This window comes from Miscanthus floridulus, chromosome 3 (genome assembly GCF_019320115.1).
Source record: "Miscanthus floridulus cultivar M001 chromosome 3, ASM1932011v1, whole genome shotgun sequence".
Lineage (NCBI taxonomy): Eukaryota > Viridiplantae > Streptophyta > Magnoliopsida > Poales > Poaceae > Miscanthus > Miscanthus floridulus.
Window position 1 is genome coordinate 139,401,825 of NC_089582.1, and position 26,005 is coordinate 139,427,829.

Genomic DNA, 26,005 nt, shown 5'->3' on the forward strand with positions numbered 1-26,005 from the left:
TGCTAAAAGCCCGCTCCCTTCACCCACACATCCAATGTCACGCAATATATATTGATTTGATCCCACGAATCATTCACCCTCCAGATATCACAACACAAACAGGAACATGCTAAATAGCGTAAGAAACGACACATGCAAGCATTCAATGGGGAAGAAATCTGTTGACAGATAAATAGCAATCCAATAACATATTTTCCCATTTCATCAACCTTGGAGGTGATACCAAACCAACAAAGAACTGCATTAATCAGGCAGAATGCATCTTAAATTATGAACTCTCCCGGTGATACTTGGGCCTGAATAACTACTCATATCGCGTTACAAAGAGGACTTTGGAGCTGGAAGCAAGAAGTTCAGGATTGCCTCGTTGAACCGCTTTGGATCCTCTTCCTGAGGCATGTGGCCGGTGTCCTTGAGGACCTCCAACCTAGCATTTGCTCCAAGTTTCCTGCATTTGCATTTTTCCTTTCGTAAGTTTTAAATGCCACACGTGAAATCAAACTGTACAAGGTGAGATCAGCATGTACTGACCTTGCCACTTCAAATGCTTTCTCGACAGGGAATATCTGATCATGCTCTCCCCACAACACAAGGACTTCCTGAAAGATTGGACAGATGTTGGGTAAGAAGATCAAATATGGAATGGTAATAACTAATAATGCGTTGCTGTTGCTAAGTATTTAGGAAGTACCTGGGGGAGAGGTGTAAGCTGGAATTTGTCTTTGTTACCCAGTGTTATCCCCTTGATTAGCTCCTTCTTCTCTTCTACTTTGTCGCTGTACAGATACTGCAGCAGAGTCTTACTGTTACTCAAATCTAGAGGTCGTAGTCATGCAATCATGCTGACATCACAGAGGTAGTTTCTATCAATAAGTAACGGATTACTGTGTTGTGTTTCAGTCTCCAGAACCAAAGATAAGACTGCACTTCAGTACTTATTGAGTATATTGACATTATAATAGGAAATCTACTACTAACTTCAGCCACGGCCTGGATTTAGTAGGCCTTCCATTGTTGACGTTGACTACTCTCAAGTTCCAACTTCCAATTGAATCCAGAACCGGCTGTTGTACAATGCCAGCACTGTGGTCCTTTTCAAGACTAGTGCTGGTCCTTTTCAAGACTGATACTGAACATGTGCAGTGGCTGTTCTTGTAATTGCAAAGAAATTACGATGGGGTAGCATACCAAAATATGGCAGCCGAGCTAATACAATGGTTGTGTCTGCCCATTTGCCAAGCACTAGTTTGCCGTCAACGTCAACAAAGGAAGGCCTACTGAACGGACGTCTAGACGCTCTGAGGTCGGGGAAAAAGATGGCCGCGATGCCTGTCGTCGTTTGTTGGAATGCAGGTAGGCAGGCAGGCATGCAACGACGCGCTTGTACTGGTCACTGACCTGTACTGTACTTTACTGCTACTCTGCTAGTAGTTCTAGAAGGATCTGGGTGTCTAGAGCGGCATCCAGGATTGATTGATTGATTGATTGGAAGAGCGGCACGGCCGCAGGAACGGTTGGGAAACGAACGGAAGCTAGGCCGCGGCCGCTGGGAGTTGATGGCGATTCAGCGTGGCAGTTGGGAAACCCGGGAAGCGAGGATCCGAAGACGAGGAACCTGGCGTCAGAAACAAGAATTCCGATCCAGGGCCACGTCATCGCCAGGCGACGTGGCATGGCAGTTGGCACCGTCTCGACGTGACGTGGAGGCCAGGCCATCTGGCCATGCATGAATGCGACACTCCGATGCAACCGAGCAGCGAGCCAGATGGCCTAAAGGAAGGACTCGATCCCAACGCGACACGACGAGCACGCGAACGATCGAGCTTATTGTTTGACCGGAAGCACGATCGCATCTTCTATTTCTATCTAGTGCTTTGAGTTGTATAGTGTAGGAATTCAGGCATGGATCGAGGAGGAGTTTGCGGTTACCTGGACGAGGTCGCGGAGCACGAAGCCCGGCGTGAAGCGGCGCGGGCGGTGGTAGGCGAGCTGCAGCAGCCGCCGCATCTGCTCCGGGGAGCGCGGCAGCATGACGTCCTCGACGCGCTCGGCGCCGCCGCGGCGGAGCAGGGCGCGGTCGTCGTCGGCAGCCTTGAGCAGGTCGGAGCTGGCGATGACCACCCGCTCCACCGCGGCGGGGCCCAGCAGCCGCGCCACGTGGTACGCCACGAACCCGCCGTAGCTGGTGCCGGCCACGGACACGCGCACCGGCGTGCCCGGCGCCGGCGCCACTACGGCCGCCACGAGCTTCGCTACCGCCTCCGCCTGCTGCGCCTCGGAGACCCGCCCGGCGCCGGGCGCCGACGTGGTGGACGAGCCGCCGAAGAAGAGGAGGTCCGGGACGATGAGGCGGAACCGGCGCGAGAGCGGGCCCACCTGGCGCCGCCACTGCCACGTCGCCGGGGGCCCGAAGCCGTGCAGGAGCACCAGGACGGGGCGGGCGTCGCCCTCGCCGTCATCGGCGGCGCCCGGCGAGAAGCGCCAGCAGTGGACCGTGGTGGCGCCGCCGTCCAGCGGAACGGAGGCCTCGACGAGGCCCGCCGCGGCGAAGCGGCGCCGGAAGTAGGCGTCCAGCAGCGGCGCGATGCCCAGCGTCGGCATGGCGTGGTGTGGCGTGGCGTGGGTGCAGGGCGGCGGGTAGCGGCGTCCCTGTACCTGGATCGAGAGGTGGGTTGGTGTGGTGTCTTACGGACGGGCGGGAGTCCGGATGATGAGACAGATTATAAATGGAGACCGCCGTGCACTTTACAATTAATGGCACATGTTCTTTTGGTTTCTGGTCTTCTGGAGATGTACTACTCGTATAAATTTCGCTGGTGCAGTACGACAAAGCTTGGACGATGAGTAGATATACGTAGCAAAAGGTTAATTAAAAAAAAACGTAGCAAAAGGGAGTTTGCAATGTCACGATCACGAATCACGATTGATCACGTGTGTGGTGTTTACAGTTTACCTGAAGATCGAATTTTATCTTTGGGTAGGGAAGAGCATCGAACAGATTGTGTCTTCACAAGAGGTCCAAGCGGACGGGAAAATATCAAACGAACATGAGTTCATGTGCACTACTACTCCTATACAAGTACTTCTTTTCAAATTCTAAGTTGTTTTGTCGTGTATCCAAATATAATATCTAAGTATATAGCAATACATAGCCAGATTTATTGTACCTTGAAAAGCTAAAACGAATTATAATTTGAAAGAAGAGGGAGTACATAGAATATAAAGTATCTAAAATACGGACTTGGGAGGTTAGCAGCCATGTTCCCACAAGGGAATGGAAACGTGAAACAAGAATTTAAGGTGTTATTTTATTGAACGTAAATGTTTCCGAATCAGGAGCATAGACGTTCCCGAAACGAGGAACGTGACAATGTTCTAAGTTTTCGGCTGCTAGGAAGCTAAGACGACACTTAAAAAATTTCTCACACAACTACATGTCGTTTATATTATTATTATTATTATTATCGTAAAAATCACGTGTCAGTTCACAGTGGCAGGAAAGTACGGATTCAGCATGTTCATAGATGCGCGCAGGTGTTTAACATGGCAACAAACATTGGTATTTTAAATCGGCAAGTTCCAGTTTTCATGATTCTGGAGTCTGAATAGGAATTGAGAGTTTCAGTTATTTCGCACTGGTACATATACTAGCATATCTCATTCCCTGAACAGGTGCGCGCTCTTAAGTTTGTATAAACTCTCATGCAACAACATATGCTGAATAAACCAGGTAAATCATATATGCAACTAACACAAGCGCAAGCGGCAAGCCCATGACCAACACCGTTGATTTTCAGCTTTCATATTCGCTGTCTGGCAGCTGCAGCTAGCAGTCATGGCATTGAGCCGGGGTCTCGCTGCCTGCTTCTGCTTCTTGCTAGCACTGACAGTCCGCCCACTGTGTTATTTCTAAATCCCGGAATCAGGATCAGAACCATCATCATCATTCTCGGTTTCCTCAACCTTGATCAGCCCCGCCAGCATAACAGGACGAACAAGTAGGTAGTTCTGGCTCAGCATTGTGTCCTCAGGAGTCATGAGGGAGGAGAGGGATCGATCCAGGAGGATCAGTAGGCAGTAGCCATGTGCAGAGGGGTGGCATTCCTGCTACGTGCCAGTTCAAAGATCCAGTCCAAAGTGGAGACATTCGTCAGGTTACGACAAACCTACAATCCACGAGCCAACTTTACTTCAAAGATGGTTCTTTTACAAAAGTAAAAAGGTGTGACCCTACAAAGGTCGTGAAAAGATCATTAGGTGAGCAACTCAGCGAGGAAACTTTTCGGAATTTCGTGGCCCTTCCTTCTAGAAACAGGGGAAGCGATAACAAATCTGCCATGCACCAGCAACAACCGTCTTGGCTTCTGTGTTTGAGATCCCTGGAATTCATCAGCTTGGAAGTGACAGCCTTCCAGAATTGCGGAAAAGCTTGAACTGCATGTATGAAACTCTGATTATCTGGTGTTCTTGCAAATACCGGCCAGGTGCACAAGCTCAACTGCAGACACCGAGACAAGACACTGAACGATGGATAAACAGACCTATACATCCACAGTTTTCCCGTCAAAAGGCTCCCTACTTCGACGCGATTCCGCCGATCCGTGAGTAAAGATTCAGAGATGCGCAGGGATTCAAACACCAGGAAACGTGTAGGCGTAATCAAGCAACCTAACAGTTTCCTCAACACAATGGAACGGTGTATCGGGATTATTCGGGGCTTGGCGGTCCAGGGGAGAACGCGGACTTGGCCCGGATGGCGAGGCGCACGTCATCGGCCATTCGGCCTCGAGCGAATGAGCGATACCTGCCGGCGTGGTCGGCGTAGGCCCTGGCCTCGCTGAGCACATCGCCGGGGAAGCGGTGGGCGTGCTCCTCCAAACGGTACAACACCGGCGAGTGGTACTAGTATGCGTCGTACGGTGGCGGCCATTAGGGCAGTGAGAGGGAAAACGGGGCGTATGGCGGGGTGACAGTGACACATATTTGAATATTCCGATTACTGTGTAATAGGTTCTATATCATATTTAGCCACGCATACCAACAACGACGCTTTGGCCGAGTGGTTAAGGCGTGTGCCTGCTAAGTACATGGGGTTTCCCCGCGAGAGTTCGAATCTCTCAGGCGTCGTATACTTTTGGATTTTTTTTTTTCTTTTTGCAAAATATATATTTTCCCCTTCCCTCTCGTCTCTTCATTGCTTCACTTTTCAAATTTTATCAGGTTCCTTCACTTTCCAAATTTTAACATGTTCCTTCACTTTCCAAAAATTTATAACTAAGTAAGAAAAACATATACAGTTTGGTCTGAAAAGAATAGGCCAAATTTCACCATTGGCTGAGTTTTTTTTTCTGAACCGAAAAGGAGCAGCAGCTCTGCTTGCCTTAGAGATGGGAGAAGAAAAAAAAGTGCAAACAGAAAGTTTAGCACGAGACAAAGGGCAGTGCTAACGCTCGACGTCTTTGTCTGTGCTTGCACTCCGTTTCCCCCGCGCACCTGCGTCGCAAGCCCGCCTACGCGGGGCCGTGCCACCCGCGTGGGGAGTCTCCGCCCGCGCCCCCTCCGCTTCTCACGCGCATGCACGTGGCCAACAGCTGCAACAGGTGACTAGCAGGTGTGGCTACACCAGCATCTAGAAGAGGGGGAGGGCGCGGCGGATGCCCAGACAGCGCCGGGAGGAGGAAACACCAAGGCGAATGTGAGGCAGCAGAAAAGCGAAGACAGAGATGCAACACCCGATCTACTTTTAAAACATTCAGATACAACACTTGCAACATACGTCTGAAAGCAGATGTAACACATGAAACATGCATCCAAAACATTAGCTGCAACACTAGATCTACTTTTGAAACATCTAGATAAACACACTTACAACATACGTACAAAATAGCTGAAACACTCAAAACATGCGTGTGAAACACTTGCAAAAAACAACTAAAACACTTCATATGTGTGAAAATATATGTCACGTCCAGATAAAACACTTGCGTCTGGAAAACGAGATGAAACATTTCGAACATACGTGTATAGCCACTGCAACATGTGCAACATTCCGGTCTATTTTTGCAACATCAAGATGAAACATCTGAAAACATTTGAAACATACTCTTGCAACATGGACTTTGCTCGAACAAATGGAGGCACGCTGGCGCGGAGGTCGACGGCGGCACATGGACCTCACTGTGCGGCAGCGGCACGGGCAACTCGCCGGCGGGCGCAGTGTCACGCGAATCTCATCGCCCTCGCGTGCTTATTGGAGCATCCGTCGTGGAGGCTCACCGGCTCGGTGGAGGCGGCTGCGGCGAGCGGGTTGGCCGTGGCGAGGAGGCTGCGCGGTGGAGGGGGGCGAGGCAGACTGGGCCCGGTGGGGAATGCAGCGCGGAGGAGGCAGCATGGCGGGGGACCTGCGGCGGCGAGGCGGAGTGGGGTGGGCGGATGGGTACGGCGACGCCGGGAGGAAACGGCGCAGCAAGCATGGGGGCGCGCAGACGAGACGAGCGGATAGGGTCGTTGGGCGAGCGGCGCGTGCGAGAGTGAGCGGTGGGAGACGTCTGTCCGTACGGACATCTTAATTATATATCGTTATCGCAAGACAAAATGTCCTTTTTGCTGCTAAAAACCGTAAGCACACCGTCGTTGGTGATACATTGTCATTTCCTGAGCTAAAACTCTGTGCATCATGTATTTACATGCTATCTTCTTTTGACTTTAATGAGGATACCATATGTCACACATATCGGTTACAGAGCTTTGATGACTCTTTCTCATTTCTATTTTGTCTAAACAGGGGAATCTAAACTTCAGATGATTTACATGGGTCCACGAATGTATTTACAAGGTAGGGTGTTCTACGGCTGTCAGGATTGAGAAACGGCGAGACATTGATCAAACTTTTGGTGGAACTCCCTCGTGTAACCTCTGCATTTGCATGGGGTTGAAGGAATCAGTTCAAGCACGTCGCCCATTTTTAGCTCCTGGTTCCAGTTGTGGACGACATGGCAGTTCAGCCTCAGCCTCAACGGCATCCCGGAGTTAGAGGACCTATTCAGTAGGTCCACTATCGTCCAATGTTGGGGGATTTCTTGCACTGACATCTGTAAACAGATAAAAAAAATTACTTTTGTGGTTAATCAGAAGGTACAACATCAAAAGATAAGAGATACATTTTCATTCTCCAGAAGTATTACTAGTACTGGCCCTTTGTGATCGCATTGTTTCGAGTAAGACAACAGACAGGCATCAGAGTGAGATGGAATAGTGTGCGTTTCCTTTGATGAAGCATCACGTGCAAGTGATGAAGGATGGTCTGTGTTCAGAGTTTGACAATGCCATGTAATAACCCATCTAACCCACTCAACCATTTCAGAAACAGAGGTGCAGCAACTCCTAGCAGCAACTTCCTTATATCTCCAATGAGCAGCAATTCCAAACTCTGCCTGCAAATGCATGTCCCTCGTACGAATTTGGATTTCAAGTGGCAGCGTTTCTTCGGTGAGAACAACTGTATGCAGGGACTGATATCTACAAGTTAGCAAACATTCTTCAGTAAGCATTGTGGATTACATTATTGCATATTATTCTCTTCGTTCCAAATTATAGTTCACTTTGATTGTTTCAAAAAACTCACTTTGGCTTTCTCCTAAGTGAAACTTGTCTAACTTTAACCAAATTTTTAGAAAAATATATTAATATCTACAAGTTCAAATAAATGCACCATCAAACATATTTCATAGAAAGTTTAATTAAACAAAATTTGATGTTATAAATGTTGATGCATTTTTCTATAAACTTGGTTGGAGTTAGAGAAGTTTGAATTAGGACAAGCCAAAGTGAACTATAATTTGGAATGGGGGGAGTAATATCCTATTATGAATCAGTAACATGAATTTACAAAGTAGTACCTGTTGGGTTTGGGACTGTTGATATAATCTTTGAACTTGCCAGGAATTCTAGGCCATAGGTGATGGATAATCTCTAACGCAGCAAAACAATCAGCCTTGTTCTCAAGAATAACACGCACCCCATGTATATCATAAATTTCATCCATGGCCAGCTTCTTCCTAAAATGAAGTGGAATCACATGAGCACATTCAATGATATATTTCAGGCTCCCATCTTCATCAGATTGTTCAGTAAAGCTTGTTCAGGACTCTGTTACAAGGGAGAACAAATTGTAGGACTACATAACAATAGAAATAATTTTGTTCTGTTCATTCTAGTGGTACAAATGAAAATAAAAGAGCACAGTACTCCCTGTTACCTTGCCATCTTGCTGTAGATGCTGTACAAGCTCTTGTGTCTCCCATATATGGCATAATAGGATAGTCCTCTCACCTGAAGGGCTTGTTCAAGTCGCCTTGTTGCAGCTGCAATCATATTTCTGTTGTGGAACTCAGTAAGGCTTGTTGACAGTTCATCAAATTTATCTGGGCAAAGATACTTGAAGCACAGGTTTTCAAGCTGTTCCTTCCAATTCAAGATGCCCAACTGATTCGCCAAGGGAGCAAATATCTCCAGTGTTTCCTTTGCAAAGCTCTGCTGTTTGTTCTTGGGCAAAGAATCCAGAGTCCTCATGTTGTGTAGCCTGTCAGCAAGTTTAATGAGCACAGCTCTTGCATCTTCCATTGCAAGGAAGATTATACGTAATCTGTCAGCTTCATCAATTCTACTGGCTGTATCATTTCTACGAGCCAGTTTGCTCAGATGACTAAGCTTTGAAACCTAAAAAAAAGGCAACAATACTATTGTTTAGTGATTTACTCAAATGAGACAGTATCCTCATCGTCTCCAAAAGAATAAACCAAGATGTCACAAGCAACTGAAGTTTCCTCAACATATATTAGGCGTGAATGTTGACTTTAGACAACCTACATATCGTTTGTTAGCAGAACAAACAACAGCAAAAAACTTCCATATCCCAAATAAATTGGTGTAACACCATAATCTAAGGATTCTGTCAACAAAGAAAACGAATGGAAAGAATGGAAAACAAATAAAACACCATACAGCACGATGCTGATTGGATCTACTAACCCACCAGGGACTGATTTTACATTACTGAAAGATAAGTCATTCCTAGATTAAGCAAGTGCCCACTATAATAATATAGAGGTGATAGTAACGTGATACCTAACTAGGATAGACATAACAAGAATCCTTTCTAGAAGCTCCATGAACAAAGTAACAACCGATAAGTTCTGTCAGTCAGAGTCAGAGATTTAGCAGCACGCAATCCCTACAACGCCAATAAATACCAGGCCTTGTTTAGATTGCAAATTTTTGCAATCTGGATACTGTAGCACGTTTCGTTTGTATTTGACAAACTTTGTCCGATCATGGACTAACTAGGCTCAAAAGATTCGTCTCGTGATTTACAACCAAACTGTGCAATTAGTTATTTTTTTTACCTACATTTAATGCTCCATGCATGCGTCCAAAAATTGATGTGATGGAGAGAGAGTGAAAAAACTTTGGAATTTGGAGGTGATCTAACCAAGGCCCCAGAATAAAACTAGAGGGGTCCGTGAGAAGGCTTCTTTGTAGAACTGCAGTCGTTTGTGATCTGATCTTGCACTCCTGCGCCACTTATGTTACGCTCAAGTGCAGGGCATCGATGACATACTCTGGTATAGTGGTATTTGTTATGTGTGTGGTCAAAATGTGGAATAATAATGCTACCTGCAATAAGGGGGTTTTACCAGCAATACCGCATTCAATAAGGTTACTGTAGCATATAGTTAAATAACATTATCTAAAACCAAGAAATCATTATCGCCAGTGCTCAGTCAATCATATCGAAAGGGATCAAAGTAATTACCCCTTTGACAAGGTCGGCGATACCGGCACCAAAATGCTCGGAGATGAAACCGTAGCCCAGCCCCGCGTCATCAACCGTGTCGTGCAGCAGGCCGGCAGCGACGACGGCAGGGCCGGCGCCCAGCTCCGCGAGCAGTGCCGCCGTCTCCACGCAGTGCTGTAGGTACGGGTCGCCGCTCGCGCGCACCTTACATTGGGCAACCAATCGCGCATTCAAGCAAACGCAGTTCCGTCACTTCAGCATCTTGGAGTGCAGACCATGACCGAATAAATGCAAATGCGAGCAACCGGGACACGATCGCGCACCTGGCCTCGGTGAGCCGCCTCTGCGGCGGCGAAGGCCCTCCGCACGAGCTCGTCGCTGAAGATGGCGTGCCGCGACTGTGCGCCGGCTATCAGCGCCGCGGACTGGCCGTCTCCGCCCAGCGCCACGGCGGCTCGGGCCCGCCTGGCAGACGCGGAGCCCCGGCACGGGGCCCGGGATTCGAAGGAGTCGGCTGAGCGCGAGAGAGACAAGTACGGCGGACTCCGGCTCGCCCGCAGCTCGCCGGAGGCCGGGGCTCCGCGAGCGGCCAGAAGCTCCAGCGACGGCGCGGGTGGCTGCGGGGCAAGGCGGGGGTGGGGGCGGCACTTGACCGGGCAGGCGATCGACGGTGTCATGGCTCGCCGGCGGTTGGCGGCCACGCGAATGGAGGCTGACTGGCTTGCGGGCAAAGGAGTGGAGAGGCGATGCAAGAGGCGTCGTGGAAAATGATTTGGGGAGTTGGCTTCCCCCTTTTTTTTTTTTTGATGGAATGGGGAGTTGGCTTCCTAGTTTCGCGCGAAGTTACTATAGCCGGGGGGAAGTTATCGCTCATTTGCTCTTTGGCCCTCGTATTGTTATCCGTTTGCTCTCTCCACCTTAGAAATGCTAATACTACTTCATATTCTGCTCTCTCTGTTTTAAATTATAAGTTTTTTTCGTAACGTGTCTAGATATGCTATTGTATCTGGATGTATATTAAAATAGAAGTGTTAGAAAGAGTTAAATCGACCTATAATTTAGAATGGGGAGTATAAAATATGTTCTATAAAACTTGATGTTTTGTAGCAATTCAAGGGTGCCCTGTGCAAGAATGCGAGATGGTGTTGCGTGCAAAATGCAACCGAGAAGAACAGCACAAGCATGACTGCAGGAAGCGCGTCCCAAAACGGCAAAACGTGCCTATATCTCCCTGGCACGTGGGCCCCAGCGTCCAAGTGTGACGCACCGCACGGCGGCCGTCTCGGCGGGAACTGGGAACCGACAAAAAACTGAGGGACACACACGGGTTCGGTTCCTTGTGCGTGCGGGGGAGGGTTTGCGTTGCCGGCTCAGCAAGGCTGCAGAGAGAGGGTGCCGGATGCAGGAGCGCGGTGTGCGGTGTGCCGGTGCCGGTGTGCGCCGGTGCCGTTCAGCGTTTACCGTGTCAGTTCTTGGAGTCACCGTGCGTGATTCAGCAGGAGGAAACACCCAAATGGATCACTGATTTTAAAGATTTTCTATATTTTCTAAACGAAAATAATAAAACTAGTTTATTTTCTAAATTTATAAATATTTTATTTTAAACAAACTAGAATCTAAGTATTTCTAAAAATATAGGGCTCGTTCGCTGGTCTGACCGAGACTAGCCAGCCGGCTGGAACCCCTCTTAAGTTATTGTTCATCAAACCAACCGAACAGTGTTTTTCTCTCACCACAAACCAGCCGGAACAGTGTTTTTCAGCCAAGTTTCAGACCAGCGAACAGGGCTATAATTTATGTGTGAGTAGCCATTTAGAGTTATTGGTTTTCATTTATTTCCAGTACTAGTATTTTATTGTTCGTAATCATGCTCATGATTCATTTAAATTGTTGTTTTGCATTATATTATTCCACCGGAGCGTAGAGATCGAAACCATCTTGGTTCAACATTCAACTCATTCATTAGAAAAATCAGGGGAACTGCAAGTGCGACCCACTTATTGAGAGCCCGTTTAAGGGCTCCTCTGCACGGGCACCTCCGTCGATGGAGCCGGAGCACTTCGGCCGGGGCCCAAAAAAGCAACTCCGCCTTCGTACAGTGAAAATGGCTATGACTCCTCTTCGATGGGTGTAGACTAGAAGATGCACTTCTCTACGTCGTGTCATTCGTTGCAACTCCTCCGAGTTCGGTGCCAAAGCTGTCGATGGAACTAGAACCGTAGTCAGACCAAACTGGTCCGAAATCTCGTAACAACGACAATGAACGGTAACTATTCCACGTTCCTATTCCCTTCCGGGAACATGACTGCTAAGCAGCCACCCGCATCAACAAGGCAACTGACGAACAAGCAAAGCATCACCTACCTCACACGGAGCTGCAATCTAAGGCTGAAAAACTGATGGCTGAGACATGTGATCTTCGGGAGCCTTCAAATGTCCATCAAAAACCGTTACATTCACACCTGGATCGAGTTGATCCATCACCATTTCATTTCACATAAGCTAATAATTAATATATGTAGGGGCGGATCCAGCCCCCCTACAGCTGGTACATCAATGAAAATATGGGAAGGGTGATGGAGAAGAAAAGGTGGAGGAAAGAAGAAAAATGGAGAGAGAGAGGAGGAAGAAGAAGAGACCAGCCCCCCTTAAATCTTGTTCTGCATCCGCCACTGAGTATATGCATAAGAAATAAGTTGTTCCACTAAAATTTATGGCATGAACTCATGATACATCACCTCATGATGTATAGGGTGACTCCGTAGACTAAACACACCCTCAAAAGATACGCGAATGACCCAAACTTTGGCGAACATCAGACAACTTCTGATCAAATTATAGTGGGAAATAAATAGAAAGGATGATGAGAGGGGAAATATCAAGGAGATCTTTGCAGGAATGAAGAAATCGTTCATCTTACCTCCTGACCCGTTATAAGCAGTTTTAAGATGATTTTGTTTTTTTTGTTTTTGGTTAAATCTTTGAAAAAATCATAGTACATCACAGAAAATTATAAAATAGAAAATCCAATTTTGTTGGACTCCACATGAGTAGATCTACACAATGAACATATAATATGGTATGTTTTAATACAAAATTTTTACTGTGGCTTTAGATCTATGATTTTTTGTAATTAGTTAGAATAATTTATATCTGCAGTTTCTATAGTTTAATTGTGATAAAAAATTTTATGGTGGGCTAATTATTGTATAATTGAACTATAGTAAAAATTTCATACTCATTGAATCATATTTAGCAAAAATCAGCTATATAGCCTAGAGAGAGAGCTACATTAACGTCGTCTACACGCACTTGCTTGCGCATCTGTAACGACTTTAGCGTACTCTACCTACAGCCTTGAGATTATCAAAGAAACGAGGAACACTGCAAACGATCGTATAGACAGCTGCCACTCTGACATTTCTGGGAGAAGTTTTCGTTGGTTTTAGCCAGCCTAAATCAGCCAACCAACAGTGTTTTTCTCTCACAGTAAACCCGCAACAGCCAGCCCAAACTAACCAAAAACCAATCAACGAACATGCCGGTTTCTTGCTGACGCAACGTCTTACTTGCTCTCGTATAGTCGTATGGTATCGTCAACCTCTCGTCGCTGTGCTTCACTACACCCGCTTGCCTCCATCGCCGGCGGCTTTCGCGTACACGCCGGAGTCGGTTCTCAGAATGATGGTGGTGGCGTCCTTGGACACGGAGATGGCCGAGTTGTCCACGTACGACAGCGGGCCGGGCCGGATCAGCGGCCGCGTGTCCTCCACGTCACGGTCCTCGTCCTCGCCCTCCTCCTCGTCTTCCAGGTAGGCGTACCTCGTCGAGCTCTGCGAGGGCGCCCACATGAGGCAGACGGCGCACAGCAGCGAGAAGGAGATGAGCTGCCACACTGCCGGGATCACCCACGCCGCGCGCCACCGCTCGTTGTACTCGTCCGTCGACTTGAAGTGGATCTGCAAGCGAAGCGCATAGCAATTTGTAGATGGTCAGGCAGGATGCTTGGTGACCGCAAGTTTTGTCACTGTCTAGGAAAGACGGAGTGCAGGGTAATGCAGAAGTGTTCTTTCTTTCTGCTGGACATCATTCTGACGTCCTGATTGGTTTCTACTGTCACATCGAATGTTTAGACACGTACATAGAGTATTAAATATAGACTAATTACAAAACTAATTATACAATTTATGACTAATTTACGAGACGAACCTTTTAAGCCTAATTAGTCCATGATTTGATAACGTGGTGCTACAGTAAACATATGCTAATGATAGATTGCTTAGGCTAAAAATCGTCTCACAAATTAGCCTCCATCTATGTAATTGATTTTGTAATTAATCTATATTTAATGCTCTTTATTAGTATCTAAACATTCAATGTGACATGAATTTTAGGAGCAATTAGAGAACCAAGCACGCCCTCATAGGGTTTTTTTTGTACTGTATAAAGAGATGGGCATTCTGGAGGTACAGGATCAACTTGTTACCCGGAGGGCAGGGCCATCATCTGATCAGTCACAAAAGATGGTTCTTTCCCTATCCATCATGCACCCCAAAACATTTACCAGCACATTGGCAGCGACAGGTTGATCGATAAAAGTCACAAGAAGAGGAGTCTTTCGCTATCGATCTTGTTCTGAACATTTGGGCTAAGATCCAAAGAAAAACTAGCAATGTTGACTGTTCAACAGGATGGGTCAGGCTAAGGCTATGCAGTGCTCAACTCAAACTGGAACGTGTTCCCGATCAGATGCTGAAAGGAACAATTCTGGAGTGGCGAGAGACTGGACAGCAAGAGTAGTTGAATGAATGCAGGCTCCTGTTTACACAAAAAAAGGGGGTTTGTTTGGTAGAGTTTACCTCAAATGTGATCCAGCCGAGTGACACGGCCACCGCGATGATCAAAGCGTTGTTCAACCTCCGGTACATCTCCAGCTTCGCCGTCATTCGTTTTGCCTGCAAGCATTGACAAGTTCCTGCATTTATGATGTTGAAGAATTCTCAAGAAAACAAGCCGAAATGGTCGACCGGAACAAGCTTTGCTCCTCACCTTGAGCTTGTTCAGCGTTTTCGACAGCGAGCTGAATATCCAGTACACGAACACCGCGTTGAGGGCCGCCACAGGGAGCACGAGGAACAGCCTCCTCGTGGGCGACGGCGAGTGGTCGCTCACGGTGCCGACGTTCTCGCTGACCTCGAGCGCCTCCGCGGCGGCGAAGAACGCGGCGCCGAGGCCAGCCACCCTGGCGCTCTTGAGCCCCGCCAGCGCGGGCCGCACCACGCCGTGGCCCATAGCCACGGCCAGCACCAGCACGCGCGCCGCCGCGCCGCGGAGCGCGCCGGACGTGGCCGCCCAGAACTTGCCACCGCGGGGGCGGACGCCGGACTCGTTGAACTCGGCGAGGTCGAAGTACCAGGTGGCGGCCTCCAGCATCCCCAGCGCGATCACCAGCGTGGCGCAGCTCTGGAGCGGCACCACCTCCCGCCAGAACCGCGCGCACTGCGCGAACCAGTACGCCGCCAGGGCCGCGAACGCCAGCGACGTGGCGCCGTAGAAGGGCAGCAGCGGCGCCATCCGCCCCGGGAGGTATCCGCGGCTGTTCTTCCAGATGGTCTTGCCCAGCGCGGCCATCTGCCCGCCGGCGAGCGAGGCGTCGCAGTGGACGAACAGGAGGGTGTACATGCCGGTGCGCGCCATGGCGACGGTCTCGTCCGGGAACGCCGCCTCGAGGCTGCCCGGGAGGAAGGAGGCCGCGAACACCCTGGGCCAGCCGGTGCCGTTCCGCACGCGGTACGTCGCCGTCCCCTCGGTGCACGCCCCGAGCCTCGCCATGTCCGGCGTGCAGCAGAGCGCGTGACCGCCGGAGACGGAGACGTCCGCGCCCCCGACGGCGTCGCGGTCGCCGGCCTCGAAGATGACCGCCGTGACCGTGGCCGTGCGGTTGCCGTCCTCCTCGGCCGCAGCGGCCGACTCGGGCGTCCTTCTGAACGCAACCTTCTCGAAGCTGCGCGCGCCGTCGGCCGATCAAGAAATACATCGCGTCAGCGTCACCTCGAAATCCCCTCCCCAAGTCCTCGAGAAGGCAAGGAAGCGATGAATTGATCCTCTGACGCGGTTTCATACGTACGTACCGGATGAACGCGGCGGCCTTAGCGGAGGCGTAGACGCCCTCGCTGCCGCCGTGGAGGACGAAGGCGTTGCCGTCGGCCGCGAACCGTTCGCCGGCGTAGTCGTGCACCGACGCGTCGGCGCAGAGGAGGGCGGACGACGTGAACAGCGAGACCACGGCCACCAGGAGGCGGGTGAGGCTCGAGGAGGCCATTGACATCATACGAGGGGAGAGCGGCGGGCTTCCTGCCTTCCTGCGCGTGCTCGTGGTGCACTGGCACTTGCCTGGAGCATCCGCGTTGAGTTGAGCAGGATATAGAAATAGAAATACGGGAGGAGAAGCGGGATTGGGATCCCAAGGAGAAGAGAGGAGTGGAGTGGAAGAAGAACGGAAGCGGAGACTTTGACGTGGAGAAGGAACGAATTGTTAGGTCCACGCCCAAGCCGTTGCCATTGCCACGGCCCACGGGAACAGAGGAACGCCACAAGGGAACAGTGGCCAGGATTACTCGCCAGATGATGAAAATCAGGCAGAACTGCGTTGATGATGAGAAAACAAAAGCAAATAGGACAAGCGAGATAAGATTAGCCCATGCTGACCGGCATGCGAGGTTTTGCCTTGAGAATATCTATCCTCACTATTGGTTTCATTTTCATTACTTCGTTAGGCACTATGGGTTTTGTTTATGGAGTTTTTTTTCTTCTCAGATACACAAAAGATTTGCGCATTATTGTATTAAGATCGAGAAAATGGTTGTTTTTACATCGACGCGCCGATCCAGCGCACTAGGCGGGACTACTGGTTGGTTTACAATGAGCTCATCCCTGCCTAGCGGACTGAGTACATGGTGACTATTCATGCAAAAGGCAACCTAACTATGGGTTTTGTTTATGGAGTAAATTATTAGGTTCCACGAATGAATCTTCCAAGATCATGCAAAGAAATTATTTAGAGAGTATTAGAGTAAATACACAAATAAATTGAACATCTAAGATATGCATGCCTTATACTAGTAGGAATAGGATTGCCAATAGAGATATGGGAGAAAGATATCTATCCCATTCATTTCACGCGTAATAATCACAAAAGGAAACTAATAAATGACGAGGCCACCAGCTGGTCATATTTGTTTTGATAACATAAGTCAACTATGCTAAATGACAAGCAACTTTCAAAATGCAAAGTAAATATGAAGATACCAAAATAAATAAGCACCTACCTCTATGTCTTAAAGCATCTCATGGAAGACCTGACGTTGCGCTTGATTAATTACAAAGAAAGACCTTGTGGTAAACAATAAAAGTGTGTGTTTTGCTCACGGTTTTTCTCAACAATACAAGAATCGATAATGCAATAGATGACTCACTGACGACACCTATAGAAATGCGAAGATATGTCTTAACCGACCGGCACCAAACAATATGCATGCTTAACCAAACATCTCGTTAAAACTTAAAGCTGCCCACACACTTATTTTGTTCTTGATTACGAGGACATTTTAGTAAAATGATACAAGTTTGCTATTCGCTCAAAGGTGACTTACTCTTGATGTTGCAAAAATCGACGATGTGACGCAATCAAGCAACAAATGACAGACTGACAATAAGAGTAACGGTAGATGCAGAAAAAAAAACTACAACCAACACAAGATCAGCACCAAACAATAGTCGATATACATGCTTATAAACAAATAACAATAGGCCAGTGGATATAATGAGATGGATAATCTCTGTTTTTGATCCAGGGCGACGTACACGTACACTCCAACCCATGATCGATGATCTGATCTGCCTGTCCTACTACGCTACGACGGCGAGGCACCAAAACGGCCGGATTGTGGGCGGTGTGCCTTGGTACTCGAGTGAATAAATGCCAGCACTTCTTTTTGTTCGTTAGATCGCATCAATCATGCTTATCAGTTATAATATAGTGTTTTTCTCTCACAATAAAATAGTATCAACCGATTTATAAGCTATAGAAACGATCAAACGAACCTTTGCTCGTGGCCTTGGCAAGCGTGCATAACTGCACACTGCATCTTGGCAAGGGCAGAGCTGGAATTGAGGGTCCTTGACGTGCTATCAGACGACCGCGTGTCCGTCCCTCCCCATTATAGCGGGTAAAGTCTTCCCATCCTTCAGCGTCGGATTAGTCCTAATAAACGTCTAGCCTATTCGTACGACGCAGTACGTGCTGCCAAAAGAAACTTGTGAGTGGTCTGGCCAAACTCGCAGAAAAACAATTGCGGCGTTGGCCAATTGGACCGAAAACCACAAGGAATTGGGCAGGGAACCAGCCAGATTAACCTAACTATGGGCCTGGTTCCTTAGACCGAATTTTAGTCAATGTCCTATCGGATGTTTGGACATATGTATAGAGTATTAAATATAGACTAAAAAATAACTAATTACACAGATTGTGAGACGAATTTTTTAAGCCTAATTAGTCTATGATTTGACAATGTGGTGCTACAGTAAATATTTGCTAATGATGGGTTAATTAGGCTTAATAAATTCGTCTCGTAAATTAGTCTCCATCTGTGTAATTAGTTTTATAATTAACTCATATTTAGTTCTTCTAATTAACATCCGAACGTCCGATGTGACATGGACTAAAATTTAGTCCGTGGAATCAAACACCCCTGTGTTTATCATATATCATGTTGCATTTTCAACGACTGGGAAGATGCACTGTTACCGGCGCGGCAGTGCTTGCTTTGCAATTCTATGGTCTTTGTTAAATTATTTTGAAAATGGAAAAACATCGGCTTGCATTTACGTGACGGTGTGGCCATGATGTGGTCGATGGAAATCTAAGGTAAGTCTCTTTCTTTTATTTAACTTTTAATAAAATAATTGACTTCTAAATCACGTTAAGCCTACGCACTTTAGGGTTTAGTCGTTTGGACAGACTCTCGGATCGGCCAATCAATTGACAATTTGACAGTAACAAGTCAACGTTGCTTTTGTTCTCTCTAAAGTTATTATTTGTTCTTCTCAGGGAAAAAAAATATATACCGTCTATTATATTCATCAACTATAGATGACATGGTTATAGAGAGACTTGAATGAGTAAAATGTGTGTTGTTCTATGTAGTCCTAACGTAACTATCCCAACACCCTTTCTTTAGTTGTCTTTATGCTGAATTTCTTTGGCATCACATATTGCATTTGATATGTATCTCCTATTGAAGTACTAGGCAACTTCATGATTAATTCCAGAGTATGGATCATGCAGATACTAGCATGTATAAACGAATCATGAGACCAATCCACATGCAAATTCTCATGTCTTATTTATTTGATAACACAATTGCTTGCCAAATCATGCATTCTAATAAACGAACCTGGACTCAATTCTCATCTACATTAATAACATATAATATGAGTATATCATACAATAATCAACCCGGTCATGTTTGTAATGCGAGAACTTTTGCATGCTCCTGCATTTTTTCTATAAAATTGAACTGACTCCTGCGAAATTCTTGCACGATCCCTACGTTCCAAACATGCCCTTAATCGTGTTGTCATTCAATCAACCAAAGCCCACTTAGGTTCTAAACACACTTTCAAGGACAACAATATTTTTTGATCTAGGAAAATAAAATTATATTCTAGAATATAATAGTTTATAACATGCGTCTCTATTATAGTATTAAAAAGAGATCATTTTGAAATATACCACCGAACATCACATGAAAAAACAAAAATAATAAAAAGTAGAACCAAACATAAGCGAAAACGAAAACAATAAAATGGAAAAAGCAACGTAATACGGGGAAGTAGGAAAAATACATCACATGGATACTACTCAAACAACCTAAAATATACCACAAAATGTCTCACAGTACAATGTGAGTGTCGGTGTTTCAGACCGGGGGGTCCTCAACCAACCAGTAAATATGAACTGCGTGCCCCTAATTCCGGATGGTGATGCAAAGAGACACAAGGTTTATACTGGTTCAGGCAATCGAGGCCCTATGTCCAGTCTGAGAGATCGATCTTGTATTCCTTGCACCGAAGTGCTCGTAGTAGGGGGTTACAAGCTAGGGAGAGAGGGAGCTAGTCCTAGGTCTCGGCAAGGTGTCGCGTGGGTCGTTTGAGACGTTGCTCTCAGGCGATTGGGATGTGTGCGTGTGCGTGTTACAAGGTGTTCCTCCTCTTGTCCCCCCCCCTCTAAGTGGTCCAAGTCCTCGCCTTTTATAGTTGAAGGGAAGACAAGGACAGTACATGTGTTAACTATGCGGTGTCGTGCCAACAGGGGCGGCATGTCCGAGCCCTGTGACCTGTTCCTGTGGCCTATTCCTGTGGCGACGTGGTCGTCGGTGTGGTCCGTCCTTGGAGCACTGGGGCGGCGTGCTAGTTCCATCCGATCCTATGCGTCGTGAGAGCCCTGGGACCGTCTCGAAGTGGGTGCGGCGGTGGACGTGCAAACTGCTGTGGATGGACTGTGCGTGAGGCCGAGGCTTGGCCGGTGCCGAGGCTGCACCGTAATGGGGGGTCTCGGCGGGCACGATCCCCAAGATAGCCGAGACCTTGGTGCACAGTGCCGAGGCCCCGAGTGGGCGGCTGGTCTGGTGCGTCGGCTTGGAGGCGGTGATGTCCCGGGACAAGTTGTCCGTGCGATGTTGTTTTCGAGGCGGGGATGGCGGGACACAGTGCAGTGTGGGCGCTGATCGTGGGCACAGCGTCAGAACATAGTGGCCGGTAATCCCCGCCGTGCCCTGTCCCGGTCGGTATGGCGCTGATGTGACCTCAGGTCCCATCGGCCATTCCGTGGCGTCGAGCCCTCGTCCGGCGGAGATTGCGGGAGTGGTTGAAGTATTAATGAGACACGACATGCTGTCAGGAAGGTCGGCCGAGGCGGGAGGGCGATGGGCCGCGGACGAACCAGCCTCGAGCGACACGGAGAATGAGACCTCGCGCGAGACGGAGATCGGACTCCTTGCCGAGGCCTTCCGTGAGAGGCCTCGCGCGACACGGAGAATGCACCCCCTGCCGAGGCCTTCCGTGGGGAGCCTCGCGCGAGGCAGAGATTACGTTCCCTGCTGAGGCCTCCTATGGAGAGCTTCGCGCGAGGCGGAGATTGCGTCAGGACACCGAGACCTCCTGCGCGAGGCTCGAGGTGAGCGCGGAGGGCTTGGTGGGCCCGGTTGTGGCGGGTGAGGGGCCCACGGCTTATCTTCTAGCTTTGTTTTTTGATGGGACCTAAGCGACCCCTTTGATGTTCGCTCAGGGTACCCCGTTCTAAGGTACCCGACAATAGCCCCCGAGCCTCTGGGGGAGTGCGTGCACTCTCCCTGAGGGTTTGCCGAGGCTTGGTTCGTACCTGCTCCCGTGGGAATTGGGTTTTGTTTCTTGAGGTTCCGGTGGGTGCGCGCGAGCGCACCCGCCGGGTGTAGCCCCTGAGGCCCTGGAGGAGTGGAGTTACTCCTACAGGGGCTTTTTTATTTTCGTGTTTGAACGAGTAGTTCTTATCGCATTTGCCGAGCCCATAATCGCAAGTTCGGGTTGCGGGGGTCTCGGCGAGGCTGCAGAAAGAGCCCTCTAGCCTCCACACAGAGCGAGAGGTTCGTCAGGGGTCCCTCTGACTTTGGGTACGACCCTCACACTTCCTTTTGCTCAGAAGGAGGGGTGGAATGTGCCAGGCTACCCTTGATGGGCACGAGCGTGGGCACTTCCGGTGAGCTGTTAGCAGGTGAGTCCGAGTGGAGGCCCGTACCCCGTTCGCTAGGGGACGGCTAGTGGTCCAGAGACGCACTCCAAGAGTACCAGAGGGTTTCTCTAGTGGGTGCCGAGGCCGTTCGCTGGGCCTCGGTGGCTTGGTGCCTCCCTACGGTGGGATCCCATTCGGAGACTTCCCTGCCGGTCTCGGACATGACTTAGGACGCCCCGAGCGATTGCTCGCTCGGGCCTCGGCCATTCGTAGGCTCACCCCGAAGTCGTCCCTGACTCTGTTGCCCTGAGGCGGCTATCGAAACCTCTTGGAGGCCCAGCCTTCGAACCCCTGGACCGTAACGGGCTCGGTGCCCTTTGTCGTGTTTTGTAATGAAACCTCTAGCGTGGGCTTGGACCGTTTGTCTTGGTCTTGGGTGCAAGAGGAGCCCCCGAGCCTCCGCCTAGAACAAGAGGGCGGTCGGGGGTCCCCTGACTTTTTCATCCGACCCTCACATATCCTTTTCGTTCAGACGGAGGGTTTGTTTGCCGAGCCCATTCTGGTCTTGACAAGGTTACAGGAAGAGCCCCTAGCCTCTGCATGGAGCGAGAGGGCCATCGGGAGTTCCCCTGACTTTTTATACGCCCCTCGCGCGTGAGGGTTTGTTTGCCGAGCCCCCTTTTGGGCGCGAGCCCGGGTTGTGGGGTCTCGGCGTATTTGCAGGAAGAGCCCCCTAGCCTCTGCTTAGAGCGAGAAGGCCGTTGGGGGTTCCCCTGACTTTTTGTGTGACCCTCACGCTTCCTTTTCGCTCGGAAGGAGGGGTGGAATGTGCCTCACTACCCTCGATGGGCATGAGCGGTGGCACTTCCGGTGAGCTGTTATCGGGTAGTCCGAGTGGAGGCCCGTACCCCGTTCGCTAGGGGACGGCTAGTGGTCTAGAGACACACTCCAAGAGTACCAGAGGATTTCTCTAGTGGGTGCCGAGGCCGTTCGCTGGGCCTCGGTGGCTCGGTGCCTCCCTACGGTGGGATCCCATTCGGAGACTTTCCTCCGGTCTCGGACACGACTTTGGGCGTCCCAAGCGTTTCGCTTGCTTGGGCCTCAGCCCCGTATAGGCTCACCCGTGGTCGTCCCTGACTCTGTTATCCTAGGGTGGCTGTTGAAACCCTTTGGGGCCCAGCCTTCGAACCCCTGGATCGTAATAGGCTCAGAGCCTGGTTCCTTCATACGAAAGGAATAGGCCGCGGGGAATATCTTCCCCATTGGCTCGGCAACGGGTGGCGCGCCTTTTGAGGCGGTTTCATGGGGAGACGAAACGACACCTGCTGCCGTAGTGGCCGAGCGTGATGTGGTGGATGGGACATAACTGTCCTCGCATTTAATGCGGGAGACGTGGGCGCGTGGGCCGGCGAAATCGGCTCGTGGTTAACTGCGCCGGATCGGGGGAAAATCTCTCCGATTTCGTCGCCCATTCGTTTCGCCTCCACCCTGCATAAATACCCGAAGAGTCTCGCCCCTCCTCGTCTTACCTTGCCTGCATTAGCACCGCCTCCATCGAGCCGTCGCTAGAGCAGCGGGTGCCGGGAAGAAGAGGAGAGAAGAGCGAGCCTAGGGAGAAAGCGAGAAAAAAGCGAGAGCGTGGGAGAGAGAAAAAAAACTCACCGCCGCACCCGATTCCTCCATCGCACCCATGGCCGGCGACATCGTCATTGTCGAGGCGGACCCCTGGGACCCGTCGGACGTCACCGAGGAGATGCTTCAGTCGCTTGTCGACGGTGGACTCCTTCGCCCAGTGACAGACCCCACCAGGCCAGAGTGGATTGCTCCGTACGGCGAGCTAGAGCCGAGGCCTCGCGACGGCTACATCGTGAGCTTCATCTCCTTTCACGAGCACGGCCTCGGTGTCCCGGCGGACCGGTTCATGCGGGCGCTCCCGCACTACTACGGCGTAGAGCTCCACAACTTCAATCCCAACTCCATCGCTCAAGCGGCTATCTTTGTTGCGTCTGCGAGGGGTATTTGGGGATTGCTCCCCATTGGGAGTTGTGGCTCCACCTATTTCGGGCGAGGCATACTACCAAGCCGACGGGCACGTCGGGTAAGAGGAAGGCGACGAGGGCTGGCGGCTGCACTCTCCAGGCGCGCCAGGACCGCCTGCACCTCTACATCCCGGCCCAACTCGCGTCCTCCAATTGCCGGTGGTACACGAGTTGGTTCTACCTCTGCAACGACGACGGAGGACTTCCCCCTTACACTGGGCGGATTGTGGAGAGTTGCCCAGAGAGATGGAAGTACGGCATCCCGAAGGATGACCAGCCCAAGCTGCAGCCGCTTCTGGACGGGTTGGCGAGGCTACGGGGCCATGGTCTTACCATGGTTGTGGTCGTGGCCGCCTTCCACCGCCAGAGGGTGTTGCCGCTGATGGCTCGGCGCCGGCGGCTATTCGAGATGAAGCCGGGTGAGCCCATTGAGGGTAGCCAGATGTCCTCCTCTGCCCTTTCCGACAAGGAAATTCTTCATCGGGTGGGGGAGACGGTAGAGGCGAAGCTGAGGGGCGGCAACCTGACCCCTATCGCGATGCGGCCGTCGCGGGGGTTCCTTTCGCTGGTAAGTCGCATGCCGCTGTAGCCTCCGAGCCTCCTCAATCTCCCCTTACCCCTTGTTTCCTTATGCGCGTTCGTCGTTCCTGTAGGGGATGAGGGACGTGCGCTCCTCTCCTCTGCCCGTTCCCGAGGACGCGAGGCGGCGGGCGATCAACCGCGCGCATGCCGACGCGCAGAAAAAACAAAAAGACGCCAAAGCAGCGAAGCGCATGAAGCAACTCCTCGCGCGTGAGGAGCTAGATAAGCGCCGTCGTCAACAAAGGAAGGAGGGTCTCCCGCTGGAGGAATCCCCGTCGATGTCGCTGTCGACGGAGGCCTCGGACGGGGATGACGAGGGCGAGGTGGGGCGAGGTCCCCTGGACCACCTTCCTGACGTAGTGGAGGTGGTGCCCGGGGTGTTGGCAAGCAGCCCAGCACTCCCGGGAGGAGGAGGAGAAGCGGACCCGGGGTCGGCGGTTGCCGGCTCTAGGGCCGAGGCCGACACGCCCGAGGCGCGGGTGTTGGGCAAATGTGCCGTTAGCCCGCTGGGCTCGGCGGCCATGGTGGAACAAGTGGTGGTGGAGGTGACGCCACTGCCCCTGCAGAGGATCGAAGGGGCGCCGGGGTCCAGTGAGGACCGACCGGTGCCGATGGATGCGGAGACGACGCCTCTGCCGCCGCCTTCACCGTTGCGGACAAGGTTTGCCGTGGTGAAGCGGTTGCCGCCCCGTTCAAGGTAAGTGTATTTTTGGTAGGGTCATAGTGCATTCCATTCGCTTTTTTGGTCTCATGCTGACCCTGTAGGTTATTTTCCCTTAGTCGGAAGCGGCCTGCGGATGAGCTCCCTTTGGCGCCCCTTAAGGCGCTTAAGGCGAGCCCCGGCTCCTCCACCCACTGGGTGGCGGAGGCACAAGCCACTATCCAACGTGGCGCGGCGTCGGCGAGGGTCGACCCGAAGGAGCCGGCCGCCCAAGGGGGGGCTGTCGAGGCGGCCCCTACCCAGACGAGGGAGGGAGCGCTTCCGCCCGGCGGGGGCGAGGCTCACGGGTTGGATGGGGCCGGCGTGCCCTTGGTTGCCAAGGCCCCCGGGGTCTCCGAGGCTGAGGCGACGGAGGACAGGACGCCCAAGACCGCCGAGACCGCAGTGGCCGCGGTCGGTGTTTCTGCGTCCTTTGAGACCACGATGGCGGAGGTTGGAGCCCCCGAGGCCACTACGGCCGTCGTAATGGCAGCGAGGCCGTCTGTCCAGGAGGCGGAGATGAAGGCGGCGGAGGCTACGATGGCGCCCTTGGTTCAGGGATCGCCGCTGTTGCGAGAGAGCGCCCGGGAGGCGGAGGTCTATCCGATCTCCTTCGGCGATACTTCCCGGGCGCGGGAGGTGGTCGACACCGAGGATGCCGGTGCCGTGGAACAGCCGGCACCGGTCTTGGACGAGGGAAGCTCGGCCCTCGTGCGGGCGCGACCTGAGCCTCGCGGGTGGGATCACCCGCGAGTACTGTGGCGGAGCCGGGACGACCCTGAGGGGGAGCCTCTATTCGCCCTCGAGGACGCAGCCGAGGGCGAGCGCTGGGGCACCTTCGAGCAATACCGCCAGCTGGCGGAGCGGTCGCTATGGACGGCCCTGTCCGTAGTGGCCGACGAACTGCCCGGAGTCGCCCAGGTTTGCGTTTTCCTTTCCCGCGCGACGTGGTCCTTTTCTGGTTTTGTTGCAATCAATGACCCCTGTTCTGCTTCCTCAGGAGCTCAAGACCCAGTCCCTTGGGAAGTCAGTCTTTCTCCGATGGGAGAGGGGCGTCTGGGACCAGCTTCAGTGGCAGAAGGGTCTTCTTGCCGGCGCCAACGAGCTCCTATTGGCGCGGA

General features: G+C 50.9%; 3 protein-coding genes and 1 non-coding gene across 5 annotated transcripts; 1 reads left to right on the forward strand and 3 right to left on the reverse strand.

Moving 5' to 3' along the window:
- Positions 1-146: 146 nt before the first annotated feature.
- Positions 147-2,681, reverse strand: LOC136547199 (uncharacterized). Its single transcript, XM_066539168.1, has 4 exons — positions 1,930-2,681; positions 692-787; positions 532-599; positions 147-448 (listed from the first exon to the last, which is right to left on the reverse strand). The coding sequence occupies exons 1-4, from the start codon at positions 2,599-2,601 to the stop codon at positions 319-321; spliced, it is 966 nt and encodes a 321-aa protein (XP_066395265.1). The 5' UTR covers positions 2,602-2,681; the 3' UTR covers positions 147-318.
- A 2,364-nt stretch (positions 2,682-5,045) lies between these two features.
- Positions 5,046-5,127, forward strand: TRNAS-GCU (transfer RNA serine (anticodon GCU)). The gene has a single exon. It is a non-coding gene; the product is annotated as a tRNA-Ser (tRNA).
- Positions 5,128-6,602: 1,475 nt separating this feature from the next.
- LOC136547201 (probable GTP diphosphokinase RSH3, chloroplastic) lies at positions 6,603-10,580 on the reverse strand. 2 transcript variants are annotated; one of them, XM_066539169.1, is made up of 6 exons: positions 10,120-10,580; positions 9,815-10,000; positions 8,258-8,718; positions 7,899-8,057; positions 7,161-7,518; positions 6,603-7,091 (listed from the first exon to the last, which is right to left on the reverse strand). In XM_066539169.1, exons 1-6 carry the CDS (start codon positions 10,471-10,473, stop codon positions 6,855-6,857), a joined length of 1,755 nt encoding a protein of 584 aa, XP_066395266.1. In that variant the 5' UTR covers positions 10,474-10,580; the 3' UTR covers positions 6,603-6,854. The 2 variants fall into 2 exon arrangements, with proteins under 2 accessions (XP_066395266.1, XP_066395267.1); XM_066539170.1 differs by having other exon boundaries at positions 7,185-7,518; positions 10,120-10,579.
- A 2,442-nt stretch (positions 10,581-13,022) lies between these two features.
- LOC136547202 (uncharacterized) lies at positions 13,023-16,402 on the reverse strand. The gene is made up of 4 exons (XM_066539171.1): positions 15,928-16,402; positions 14,846-15,800; positions 14,656-14,751; positions 13,023-13,755 (listed from the first exon to the last, which is right to left on the reverse strand). Exons 1-4 carry the CDS (start codon positions 16,125-16,127, stop codon positions 13,417-13,419), a joined length of 1,590 nt encoding a protein of 529 aa, XP_066395268.1. The 5' UTR covers positions 16,128-16,402; the 3' UTR covers positions 13,023-13,416.
- Positions 16,403-26,005: the final 9,603 nt, after the last annotated feature.